We start from the raw sequence: 13,795 nt of genomic DNA, 5'->3' as shown, positions 1-13,795 counted from the left end.
ATGATAATAATTTCTGAGCATTTAATCTTGGGGAGGGACTCTCTCGTGATTTTAAGATCAATTTTTGGTGGTATTTATGACCACTTATGATAAGAAGGTTGGTGCTCTGAGTTTGAGAAAGATGTAGGAATTGTTATATACAACACGCGCTCACCCTGTAAAACCCGTGTTGAACTGGACCAGGAGAAATGGATAAGTTACGAAAACAGGTAAAGTAATGGTGGTAAATTATGCCTGATAATTGGACAGTGTTCATGTGTACATTAAGAGAGCTATTAGATGTTTAAATCACATGTGATGATGAAGGTGGGAGGTGATTGTGTTATGGTTTCACTATAATGGAACTGCCTGCACCCATCATGTACTCCAGCTTCCTATTCAGGCCATGCTAATCGTGACCCTCATTTTGTGGTTGATGGTAAGGAGGAGGATGTATTTTCTCTGACTTTGCTACAGATTGATAAGGGAATTAGTCATGCACTAAAGAGGTATATCAATTTAAAGGATGTATCATCTTTATGAGGGGCATCTCCCACAGAAGGAATTGCCGCCCTCGCCCCCACTTATTTCTTGTATGGGTGCGATATCCCTTGGCAGCATATTGTATCATGTTTGAGAACTCGTACCACAAATACTTGTACATGTATCATCTGCACCAGACGTATCGAGGACTACCAACACTTTGGAATCGCATGACTGGAGTGTGTAAATACAGAATAAAACTAACTCTAAACTCTCATTATTTTGGTATATTTTATGATTTAGTTTTCTTCATTGTTAACAAATTGAACATTTAAGCGTTTTAACCATGGTATGCTTTAGATTTGAAATGTTTTTAAAAAGTATATATCCAAGTACAATAGTATTTTACCGCATTCTCCCCTCTTTCAGATTGAAGAGCAGATCAACATAGAGACATTAGAACAGTTGAAGCAGGCATTTGCTGAAGCTGATGCCAACCAATCAGGACAATTGGATTTGGAAGAGTTCAAGGCTCTGCTCAAACAGAGGCTGTACATCAAAGGAAACAAGGTCAGTATTTCAGGAAAGGGAACCAATCCAGCTCAAACAGAGTCTATACATTGGGGAAAGGAGTGTCAAGGTTTGACGCCCCCCCCCCCCCCCCCCCCCCCCCCCATAGATTTTTCATAAATCAATTTCAGTTGGAATACACCTAATGTTAGTAATTTTTGGTCCCCTACCATTTTGCGACTATAACAAAGGGACAGGGGTAAATATAGAGATTATGACAAAGGATAGGGGTAAATATAGAGATTATAACAAAGGGACAGGGGTAAATATAGAGATTATGACAAAGGATAGGGGTAAATATAGAGATTTAAAAGAAGGATAGGAATAAATATAGAGATTATAACAAAGGGACTGGGGTAAATATAGAGATTATAACAAAGGGACAAGGGTAAATATAGAGATTATAACAAAGAGGCAGGGGTAAATATAGAGATTATTACAAAGAGGCAGGGGTAAATATAGAGATTATAACAAAGGGACTGGGGTAAATATAGAGATTATAACAAAGGGACAAGGGTAAATATAGAGATTATAACAAAGGGACAAGGGTAAATATAGAGATTATAACAAAGAGGCAGGGGTAAATATAGAGATTATTACAAAGAGGCAGGGGTAAATATAGAGATTATAACAAAGAGGCAGGGGTAAATATAGAGATTATAACAAAGGGACAGGGGTAAATATAGAGATTATAACAAAGAGGCAGGGGTAAATATAGAGATTATAACCAAGAGGCAGGGGTAAATATAGAGATTATAACAAAGGAAAGGGGTGAATATAGAGATTATAGCAAAGGGACAGGGGTAAATATAAAGATTATAACAAAGGGACAGGGGTAAATATAGAGATTATAACAAAGAGGCAGGGGTAAATATAGAGATTATAACAAAGGGGCAGGGGTAAATAGAGAGATTATAACAAAGAGGCAGGGGTTAATATAAAGATTATAACAAAGGGGCAGGGGTAAATATAGAGATTATAACAAAGAGACAGGGGTAAATATAGAGATTATAACAAAGGGACAGGGGTAAATATAAAGATTATAACAAAGAGGCAGGGGTAAATATAGAGATTATAGCAAAGAGGCAGGGATAGATATAGAGATTATAACAAAGAGGCAGGGGTAAATATAGAGATTATAACAAAGGGACAGGGGTAAATATAGAGATTATAACAAAGGGACAGGGGTAAATATAGAGATTATAGCAAAGAGGCAGGGATAGATATAGAGATTATAACAAAGGGGCAGATTATAGTTTAGTTTCTCATGGTCGTCAAAGGACTAACCTTTATAATCAAATATGAAATCATAGAAATTAATTTCATCTTTTACTCTGATGACAACAATGAATATTTACATATAAGGCCAGAGTGATGTTGTATTTTTGTTTTGTGCTATATGTCTTCTGAGGACATTAATTGGCATTCATACTGTTAGTACGTTATAATAATATTGATGACTGTTAGATTAATGATCTTGACATGACATGAAATATTGTGTTTCTAATTACTCAAGATATTTGAAAAGACAGAAAGTTTTGTCCCATTGTAGATTTTTATTTCTTGTTCATTGTCCCGCCTTGCTATTGGATAATATTTTCAAATTCAACTCGACACAGAAACAGGGAAAAAAGCCTCTGGTCTAATTCTGTACGTCAAGTGCTTGATTAAGCAGGACCCATGTTTAATCATTTAGTGCCTTTGGAGATGAAACAAGAGCTCTGATTATAGTGGAAGCAATATATGAAAATTTTCTATTTTTACATTATCATACATAAAAAGTGCTAAATCATGATGATGCCAATCAGAGTGCATCATCTCCGAATGCATCAAATTTTAAACATGCTGAGACATAACGTATATGAAAATAATAGGCCATCTTTAGAAATACTGATTAGCTGTACACGACTCATTATACCACTACTATGATTCAGTACTGGTGGGGAGGTAATTTTTGTTATTTTTAGGTCAAACACAAAATCAAACATCAGAGCTGCCATGTTATCATTTTTTTAAAATTCAATGAATTGGCGATCACTGCACCAGACAAAATACTCCAGTGTTGCAACTTTTGAAGCCATTCATAAATAACTTGGTATATATACTGTATTCAGATTTTCAAAAATAGACGAAATTGGAGGGATAAAATTTTGATTTTGACAAATTTGGTTGTGTTACATTGCAAATCAACATTTTTAAAGGGACGGCCATACTGTAGTTTTTGAAATGTTGATGATCATTATTTACTGTGTATTGGAATCAGCGACTGCCCAGGACCTCGTCGGTGGTACTTGTAAGTCATTTTCTGCCACATGTCAATAGACTCTTTTGCTCATTTTTTAAAATGCTGAATATAATGTAGTCAATGTGAGTTACAATATATACTAACATATTTTATATGCATTTTATATTTATGATTTAGTAGAATCTTTTTTATTTTCAAAGATTTGAAAGAAGACAACAAAGTAGTAAATTAGCTAATTTAATCGTTGTCAATTAGAGTACTGTTTGTTCTGCACTTTGGTTATTATTTGTGTTTATCAAAATCTTATTTTATTTTAAAAAGGAATTTTATTTAACTATTCTTTATTATAATCTATTTATATAACTCTGTATCCCAGTATGAATGTGTAAAAAATTCCCGGGGGATCAAGGTAATTGATCGATCCTATGTCAAGGATGTAAAAGTCAAGGTTATGCTGATTGACTTATGACCTTGACTAATGACCTTCATTTATGACCTTGACTCACATGAATACGTAGTTATATCAGATTTTTGCAACAGCTATTCTATTCTAATTTTACACACCATAATAGCTGGTAAATATATAGTGAAATAAAATATTTTGATTGAAGGAAAGTAACTTATCTTTGTTTTTGTCTCATGTTGAACTGTTTATAGTGTAGATGTAGGAGACATACCATTATGTGTGTTAGAAGACAATTAGTGCTAATTAATTAATTGAAGGTGATCTGTAAAATGTGATAGGTATTACTATATAGAGTATGTTATGTTTGAATTTAAAATTTTATATGTATATCAAATTATTTTTAAAAAGAACTCTATTACATAGATAAAATTTTATTTAAGTGCAAATAGATCTCATCTTTGTTCCTCTGCATCTATAGCTTTTTTTTTAATGGAATCAGTTTTTAAACATTAATGATAAAAAGCTTTTTCTCCTCCAGGCGTTCACTGTCTAAATATATTGTTTGTTTGAATTTAAAAGCACTTTATAACAAAAATGTATATTTTATTCTCATAACACGTAACTGTTAACTTTTTTTTGCCAATTCACCATTTGCTTTTAGAATGATGCGCAATATGACGAGAAGAGTTTTTGACTCAAAATAGGTCAACTTGTTTATGTGACACACGAATAGTGAAAACTGATTAAAAAAAATTAAGAGTTGAAATTTTATATGACAGGAACCTTTCCTGAAATACAACCTTTCAAAGTGCAGGTTCGGCTTTTTAACAGGAGAACCAGATAGACTCGCTGTTTATGAAGATAGATTGGTCGTCGGAGGGTGTAATTTCCTGGGACGAGTTTTGCACCTACATGCAGCTGGAGTATGCAGAAAAGGAAGATTCGTATCTCCGATCTAAAGAGGTCAACTTTCATCTCCCGGCCAAGATACAAAATCCCCAGCACAAGAATCCCATTCTGAAAATCACGGACACTCCCGACGGAACGTTCATAGCATGTAGTCAGGTAGGAAGTGACCGATAGATGTTTTTTTGTAATCAATGTCTTCCCTCAGAATTAAAGTGAAGGGAGTTGTGTTTTGTAGATCTCTAAATATATGTGAGGAATTTATCATTGCATAATTTTGTGAGAAGCATCATTTGTGAAATAAGATTACTGGCTTCTATTTTCTTATTGCTAAAATGCGTGTAAAGTGTAAATGTTAATTCTTAATCAACAGTTACCACTCACAAATTGATGTTTTCCCAATTTGACATTTAATGTCCCGCTCGAGAATCTTCATTCTTATGGAGACGTAGTCATTTGCCGGTGAAGGGCTGAAAAATTTAGGTCTATGCTCGGCGCTTATACGGCCTTTGAGCAGGGAGGGATCTTTATCATGCCACACCTGCTGTGACACGGGGTTTTTGTTTTTTGTGATCTCATTCTATGGACCGCCCCAATTAGTCAAATTACTTGTGTAAAATAAAGAATCTACAGCAATAGATAATGTTTATGAAACAATGTGCTTCTGACAGGATGAGCCAGAGATCAAATGGGCAAAATTGACCTTTAACATCAATTAACACGTGTGTGTGTCCTTGCAATTTATCTTTTATGTAGTCATGACCTTGACCTCCATCTTGTAAAGTTCAGTCAGAAGTTATATGATTAAGGTAAATGATTCAATTTTACGTAATACCTTGATCTGTGAGTGGGGACTGAGACAGAAGTAAAAATGTTAAAAAATACACCCCTGATCTTTGATTCCTGGGGCAAAAAATTGCTTTTAAATATCTATAGAATCTTTGGAGGGAGATGCTAGTTTGGAATCATTAGTTATTTCTATATGATAGATAATATATCACAGCCTCAAGTTCCTGTGTGAATTCTGTGTCTTTAATTTTCAGGATGGCATGGTGACTTTCTGGGGAGCTAATGTCGAACTGAAGGAAACTAAATATGTTGTGGTGAGTCATCAATATCATAAACTATAAAGATAGAATTTCGTAATGGCATACTGCATAATGATAATCAAAACATCTATTTCTTGAATGAGGCAATTTTAAATTTAATGATAGTGTACTTGAAATTGTTTTTGTTAGATGTAGTAATGTATAAATTTATCACACAGAATGCAAAGAAATATTTCAGTGAGCAACAGGTAACGGTAGAGGCTAGCTGTGAGTGAATGAATGGTTTGCCAGAATTAAGTGATTGGCTCATTTTGTTAATTATGTTTGAACAGAATTGATTTTCAATGTTATTCTGCTATATCAAGTGTCCAATTAGCAATTTGTTTTAGATATAAGCTGCATTGATATTTCTGATGCAGAAAAGACGAGTATGAAATAATTAATTGGTCAGAAAACACTGATGGATTCCAAAGTCAGATAATTTTTAGTAGAACAAATCAGATGACAGTTTTTGTCCTTTACAGAATACTGAGGCCAAAAACAAACAGAAAACAAAATGGATCACCGATTTTGTAATCATGGCCCAGTGGAAGAAGGTTCTTGTGGGAACGGGGTAAGCTAAAGTAGAGTGAGAATGGGGTAAGCTAAAGTAGCGTGGAAATGGGGTAAGCTAAAGTAGCGTGGGAATGGGGTTTATAGACACAAAAAAACCATAACAGCATGACTAGTTGTGGTAGCTCAGTGGTAGAACGTTTGCTTTACAACTGGGAGGTTGTGAGTTCAAACCCATTAGTGCTTGTGCCACGGCAACATCAAAGTTAAGACATAAATATAGGTAGTGATCGTTCTTTCATCAAAATGCTCAACATTTGGAAATGACAGAGACCTCAGTTTTTAAGAGCATATCCAAAAGACCAGTGACCTCCACTTTTTATGTTGGGCACTTGGAGTAAAAACGTTCCACTCTTAGACCACAGCATTGTGTTCCCAGACCCAAAGCATTATAAACTTATCCATACATCAGAGTGAGAACGATCTGAGATATATAGAGTGAATTCAAAGTGTGAAAATAGGATGAGATACAGAGTGGGAGTTCAAGTATGGGAATGAAATGAGAATTCAAGTATGGGAATTGGGTGAGATACAGAGTGAGAATGGAGATAGAGTAAGAAGAGGATGAGATACAATAAAACTGAAGATAGACAAAGAATGAGATGAGATATAGAATGAAAATGGGATGAGATAGAGTGAGAATGGGATGAGATACAGAGTGAGAATGGGATGAGATACAGAGTGAGAATGGAATGAGATACAGAGTGAGAATGGGATGAGATACAGAGTGAGAATGGAATGAGATACAGAGTGAGGATGAGATAGAGTGAGAATGGAATGAGATACAGAGTGAGAATAGGATGAGATACAGAGTGAGAATGGAATGAGATACAGAGTGAGGATGGGATGAGATACAGAGTGAGAATGGGATGAGATACAGAGTGAGAATGGGATGAGATAGAGTGAGAATGGAATGAGATACAGAGTGAGAATGGGATGAGATACAGAGTGTGAATGGGATGAGATAGAGTGAGAATGGGATGAGATACAGAGAGAATGGAATGAGATACAGAGTGAGAATGGAATGAGATAGAGTGAGGATGAGACACAGAGTGAGAATGGAATGAGATACAGAGTGAGAATGGGATGAGATGCAGATTTAGAATGGGATGAGATATAGAGTGAAATTGGGATGATATACAGAGTGAGAATGGGATGATATACAGAGTGAGAATGGGATGAAATAGAGAGTGAGAATTTGATGATATACAGAGTGAGAATGGGATGAGATACAGAGTGAGAATGGAATGAGATATAGAGTGAGAATGGAATGAGATACAGAGTGAGAATGGAATGAGATACAGAGTGAGAATTTGATGAGATACAGAGTGAGAATGGGATGAGATATAGAGTGAAAATGGGATGATATACAGAGTGAGAATGGGATGATATACAGAGTGAGAATGGGATGAAATAGAGAGTGAGAATTTGATGAGATAAAGAGTGAGAATGGGATGAGATAGAGTGAGAATGGGATGAGATAGAGAGTGAGAATTGGATGATATACAGAGTGAGAATGGGATGAGATACAGAGTGAGAATGAGGTTAACTATTGAGTTAAAAATATTACTAGATACAATTTCATGTACTTAGTATTAAACTATTAAAGTGAGATATGTGGTGGATAAAATGTACATTATATGAACATCAGATGATTATACTGGGATTCTGTACCATCTAATTAATCTCAAGATCAAGTTAGTTTTTATTGGCTATTTTGTACCAAATTACTATCATATACAAAAATGGAATTAAAAACCTGCAATATGTTGCTAGCAATTTTAACTACCATCTCACTGTTTACAGAGACAGAGAAATTCAGTTCTTTGATTCCTCCTCCTATAAACCATATTGTCAAATCAGCAGTCTGGAGACGGTGCCATTAAAACTGGATTACTGGTGAGTACAAATTAGCCGTCCGGAGACGGTGCCATTAAATCTGGATTACTGGTTATTACAAATTAGCTGTCCAGAGACGGTGTCATTAAATCTGGATTATTGGTGAGTACAAATTAGCCATCTGGAGACAGTGTCATTAATCTGGATTACTGGTAAAGAATTCTAGTAAGAGACTGTTCCAATTCTAAGATTTGAGTTGAAATGTTTAGTCCTCACTGTCGTTTCTTATATTACAGTGCGACTGGGTCAGACGAGTGTTTGATTTTATTTGGGGACAGCGATGGGTGCATCAACATACTAGTCATTAACTCAGTTGGAGAGTGTCTCAGGTCAGCCTCTGTTTACATTACAGCTTAGTATGTTTTCATATACAGAAAGGTCATAAGTTTCTAAAGTTAAAATACACTTAAAGCAAAGTGCTGGGGACAAGCAAGTTTTATTCAATATAAATGCAATTCATTATATCCAAAAAGTTTTATATAAGATGTTTTAAAACTACAGGGAATGAAAATCACTTAGCTATATAAAGCTGTATAAAGCATCAATTCGTTATAAACCAATTTTTACTGTTATAGTAATTATAAATATATATTGTGAAAGTATTTCACAATGTACAGTCTACACACACATGTACCAGGGAAATGTATTTTGCCCATTATTTTGTGTTTATTTGAAGTGCCCACTATTTTGTGTTTATTTTAAGTGCCCACTATTTTGGGTGTATTTTATATATAAAGTGCCCTCTCCCTTTAAATTAAATTTCCAAAGTTCACTAAAGAATGAATTTGAAGTGTAATTTTAAGTGATAAATTTTTCTTGACAATGAAAATTTTGTTGCTTTGCAGGACATGGAACAAACTCCCCAGTAAAGAGGGGTTTATAGCGGAAATTAGTCTGTCGGATGCTATATCCAAATCCAAAATCCAATTCATCCGTTGGAAAGTTCACGGAGACTGGGTACAACAGGTCAGGGAATTCTATTAATTTTAAGGCTTTTATTGTTCAATAAGACCCAATTGATTTTTAAGTCTCTGAAGAAGTTGTATTTTACAGATCATAGTGATGAGTGCTTACTTCAATGGCTCTGAATCAATGAAGCATAACGCTACACCTCTAAATGATCTGTTCCTCTGAGAAATATTATTTTGTATACACCCTAAGCTGAGCAAATTTTTCTATGGTGGAGGATTAATCTGGACAAAATTCATTATCTGTGTGCAGTATAATTTGGCTGTCATCCTGCACACTCTTTGTCTGATCAGTTACCCCAGGTTTGATTAATTGGGGGTAAAATCACACAGCAAACTGAGTTACGTCCCTTGTGTTATTTTTCAGCAAGATCAGTTTTTATCAACTGATGATTTTGTTTTAATGAGTAAAAAGTTATATTTTACAAATCATAGTGATGCCATTGGCTCTGCGTTAATGAAAGATAATGTTACACACTCTGAATGACCTGTTTCTCAGAGAAATCTTATTAGTCCCATACCAGTGAAACTTGAGTAGACTATAGGTTTCCTCTTTTGTCCATCCGTCCGTCTGTCTGTCCATTCCTCTGTCAGTCAATCTGTCCCAAGTGGTTTTCCACGCTTTTACCTCACCTGAACTGAGAGCTCAGCATGGGATATTTTGATTACTTTTTGTCCGGTTGTCTCTCTGTCTGTTCGTATTTTAACATTTAAATTTTGACTTCTCCAGAACCACAGGACCAATTTCAATCAAACTTGGCATAAATCACCGTTGGGTAAAGGGGATTAAAGTTTGTTATAAGGAAGGGCTATACCCTCATCCAAGGGGAAATGATTTAAAAATGCAAAAATAGGATGGTATAATTCAAAAATCATCTCTAGAACCACTGGTCTAGAAAAGTTGAAACTTCCATGAAAGCTTCCCCACATAGAGTAGATTCAAGTTTGTTCAAATCATGGCTTTTGGGGGTAGGATGAGGCCTCAATAGGGGATCGAAGTTTTGCATGTGGATATATGTAAAATAAAACATAATTATATAAAACACAGCAGGGCCATCATTAGTCATATATATGTGGAAGCATGTTCAGGTAGTGCAAATTCAAGTTTCAGGACCCCCTGGGGTAGGATGAGGCCACATTAGGAGATTAAAGTTTCATATGGGAATATGCAGGAAATCATTTAAATCAAATTCTTTTCAAGTTGTGTTGATTCAAGACAAGTGAAATTTCCATGAAAATTCCCTGACATAAAGTAGATTCAAATGTGTTCAAATCATGGTCCCTGGGGGTAGGGTGTGGCTACAATAGGGGATCAAAGTTTTAGATTGGAATATACAAGATATTAATTAAACAAATTCTTTTTAAAAGTAGCAGGGACATACTAAATCATATGTCTGTCTGAAACTTGCCCATAACTTTTGAATGATGAGTGATATATCTTTCATGTTTGCATGCATTTCTTGCGACTGAACCTTTCTTTTGGTACCAAAGATTTTGACCTACTGTTAAGAAAAATGAACCTTAGACAATATTTCCTGAATTGTTTCTGGTAGCACTTTCATATTTTGTATATAAATTCCTTATGGCAAGACCTTACATTTCATACCATGACTGTTAATCTTTTGACCTTGTATCACGGTTATGTCGGGACCTTTGGGGCCAAAAATCATGGGAATAAAAATTGAAATACATGTACGTACAACAGCTGAACAACAGCATGGCCAATGTGACTCAGGTGAACAATGTATCCCATGGATTCTTGCATTGAATACATGGTACAAAAGAATTGTCATAATTACCTAAGGGAATAACTTGCCATTGTGTTCAAATTTGAAGTTTTTAATGCTGGTTTCAATTGAGTTTTACCAACATTATGTACATGTAACAGGGATTTTTTTAGGGTCTGTAGAGGGTCAAAATTCGGCCCCATTCCCATGCTGAAAAGCAGGTGTTTTGCCCAAAATGATGCCTAAAAATTCCCAAATGATGGTTGCAATGATGAGAATATGCCATGAGGGGCCATCGAACCTCAGTGCCACTCCGTTACAAATTTTTTTGACAGTTTCTTCTCAGCCAAAGACCGAAAATTAAAGCTTGTTTAAGCCACATTGATATTGAAACAAATTTCCCAATATCAATCAAATATCGCTATTTTTCCCAAACTTGAAGGCCCCAGCCCCTGAAGGGGTAAAAAAAATCCCTGTGTAAGCCATGTCTGTAAAACATACTAGCGACCATTAAACCAGCTAAATCTATACTGAAAATTTTATTCTAATGCAGCTCTCAGTATTTTTCATAATATTCACCAGTTATTTCATGGTCTTTTCTTATAAAGTATGTCACAAAATGTTGATTCAGTTGACATTTACTTCCGTGTCATTCCACTATGATGAATTGAAAGCTTTGTGTCTCAATGATGCATGGTTCATTGCTTTATATACCTCAATGCTTTATCCAATCAAAATGCAGATTACAAAACCTGTATTTGTTTTTGCAGTTGAAGTATTACCATGATATAGGACAAGTCATCTCATGCTCAAATCACCAGGAAACAGCATTAGTTATAGGTAGGTTAATTAGCTATACATGTAGTTAAATTAATTAGTCATGTGTATTTGGGCTTGTGTATTCATTGTGTAACGTGATTACTTTGAAACAATATTAGGTCAGAATTAGAAATAATGACAAAATTGTTTAGAGTGCTAAGCATATAGGTTTAAATTTGTGGTACTTCACTTATAACTGGTGATGTCTCAATATGAATATTTTCAAAAGGACAAAAGAAACAAAACATGTACTGTATGAGACTAATCATACAGGCAGTCAATGGTCTGTAGTTAAGATGTTATAACTTATGAACACTACCAGAATACTGGATTGTTATAACTACGCCAAGCAGTTAATTGCCTGTAGCCGAGGCGTTATAATCATGAACACACACTTTATTTATACCTAGTCAGTGTTATAGCCTTTATTGTGTGACTTCTATTGTCTATAGGTTGTACGTCTGGAAGCACTCGAGTCGACCAGGGAGGGAACTCCTACACAGAGAAAGCCAAGAAAACAAATGCCAAACTGAGGCTGGACGCGGACCAGAAAGTGTTCTACGTTTATAAAGGAGTCAAATGCTTCGACTTTTCAAAAGATAAAAACATCATCGTTACTGGGGGGATGGACAGGATTGTGAGACTGTGGAACCCTTATGTCTCCGAGTAAGCGGAATTCGACATTGAAATTTTAACGATCATAGTTTAGCAGATTCCAGAACTTCATTTACTATCCTGCAGGGGTTATGATGGAAATTGTGCTGTTTAGTTCGATTGTGCTGTTAGCATGCATGATGGAAAGTATACTGAATTATGATTGATCTAATGCAAATATGTTAAATCGTGTGTTACGATATCTCATTTCATTATATCAGTGACATGCTTTAATTAAGTTTGCTAATCTACAATCTATTAACAGTATGTTTAGTGATGCTGTAAATAGAACCAGAACAGTAGGGCCTCCCTGTAGGATGCCTTTGTTTCAGTGCTCATATATTTCAATGATTTATTTTTTTCTCCAGTAAACCAACTGCCATGCTTCGTGGACATAACGCCCCCATATTTTATCTGTTTATCGCTAATGATGAAAATCGTGTGTTCAGCTTATCCACAGACAAGTGTATCAAGGTAAGATGTTTCTATATTGTACTAAAATAGAATCATTACTACAGCAACTACTTTTCTTGTAAAGAGTGCATATTTAATAATTCAGCCATCATTTGGCAATGCGTAGTGACCATTTTATGATGACAGACATTATACAGAGATACCTAGATTGATTCAGAATTAGAGAGAATTAATTGTAAATACGTGCAAATTTGATGACTTTAAGGATATTTCTCCTTTATATTGTGCAGGTGTGGGACATTTTGGATCACAATTGTCTGTTGACTGTCCGACCAAAAGGTCACAAGATTCGAGGTGACCTCCAAGCCTGCCATTACTCCAGTGCTGCCAAGAGCATCGCCATAGCAACTGATCAAATGGCTATTCTCAATCTCAAACAAAAGTGAGTAGAATTTTCTGGTCATTTTAGATTGAAGTGATACAGAGATTTACAGGGAAAGGTTAAAACTAAATTAACTAATTTTTTTGTATTCATTTATTGGGAAATAACCGTTACCATTAATCATTTCTTTTTGACGCATGTTTCTTTTTACGCAATGAATCTGATGTTTTTATGGTAGATTCAAGGGAATGATTGAAAATACATATACAACAAAACTGATTTTATATTGGAGTATAATTGTTTTCTGAATATAAAATACATATAACCATATTTAAAATTTTATATTTAACAGTGCTTGTACAATGTTAATCTGATGATGACTGAGGTTTTGTAGTAAAGTGTTCTTTTTTCAGAAATCGTAGGTTAGTAAGTAATGTGTACTTGTTTTACATGTCCTGATCGTTAGGTTAGTGAATGAGTTAATAACACAGATTAGACTCTTGTGTTTACATGTCCCGATCGTTAGGTTAGTGAATGAGTTAATAACACAGATTAGACTCTCGTGTTTACATGTCCCGATCGTTAGGTTAGTGAATGAGTTAATAACACAGATTAGACTCTTGTGTTTAAATGTCCTGATTGTTAGGTTAGTGAATGAGTTAATAACAGATTAGACTCTCAT

The 13,795-nt window shown here is 35.1% G+C and overlaps 1 protein-coding gene across 1 annotated transcript in view; it reads left to right on the top strand.

The window, feature by feature from the left end:
- The window catches only part of LOC125680067 (WD repeat-containing protein on Y chromosome-like), a 33,191-nt gene that overhangs the window by 4,869 nt on the left and 14,527 nt on the right, over positions 1 to 13,795 (top strand). Inside the window, exons 2-13 of the mRNA XM_048919508.2 lie at positions 892 to 1,032; positions 3,296 to 3,325; positions 4,515 to 4,748; positions 5,633 to 5,692; positions 6,163 to 6,251; positions 8,057 to 8,149; positions 8,386 to 8,478; positions 8,995 to 9,115; positions 11,615 to 11,684; positions 12,116 to 12,329; positions 12,686 to 12,791; positions 13,022 to 13,173. Coding sequence (XP_048775465.2) covers positions 892 to 1,032; positions 3,296 to 3,325; positions 4,515 to 4,748; positions 5,633 to 5,692; positions 6,163 to 6,251; positions 8,057 to 8,149; positions 8,386 to 8,478; positions 8,995 to 9,115; positions 11,615 to 11,684; positions 12,116 to 12,329; positions 12,686 to 12,791; positions 13,022 to 13,173 — 1,403 coding nt within the window. The remainder of the gene's footprint in view (positions 1 to 891; positions 1,033 to 3,295; positions 3,326 to 4,514; positions 4,749 to 5,632; positions 5,693 to 6,162; positions 6,252 to 8,056; positions 8,150 to 8,385; positions 8,479 to 8,994; positions 9,116 to 11,614; positions 11,685 to 12,115; positions 12,330 to 12,685; positions 12,792 to 13,021; positions 13,174 to 13,795) is intronic.

The sequence above is a fragment of the Ostrea edulis genome, chromosome 2 (assembly GCF_947568905.1).
Source record: "Ostrea edulis chromosome 2, xbOstEdul1.1, whole genome shotgun sequence".
NCBI lineage: Eukaryota > Metazoa > Mollusca > Bivalvia > Ostreida > Ostreidae > Ostrea > Ostrea edulis.
The sequence above is the reverse complement of the archived record's forward strand: the minus strand, read 5'-3'. Positions and strand labels throughout refer to the sequence as shown.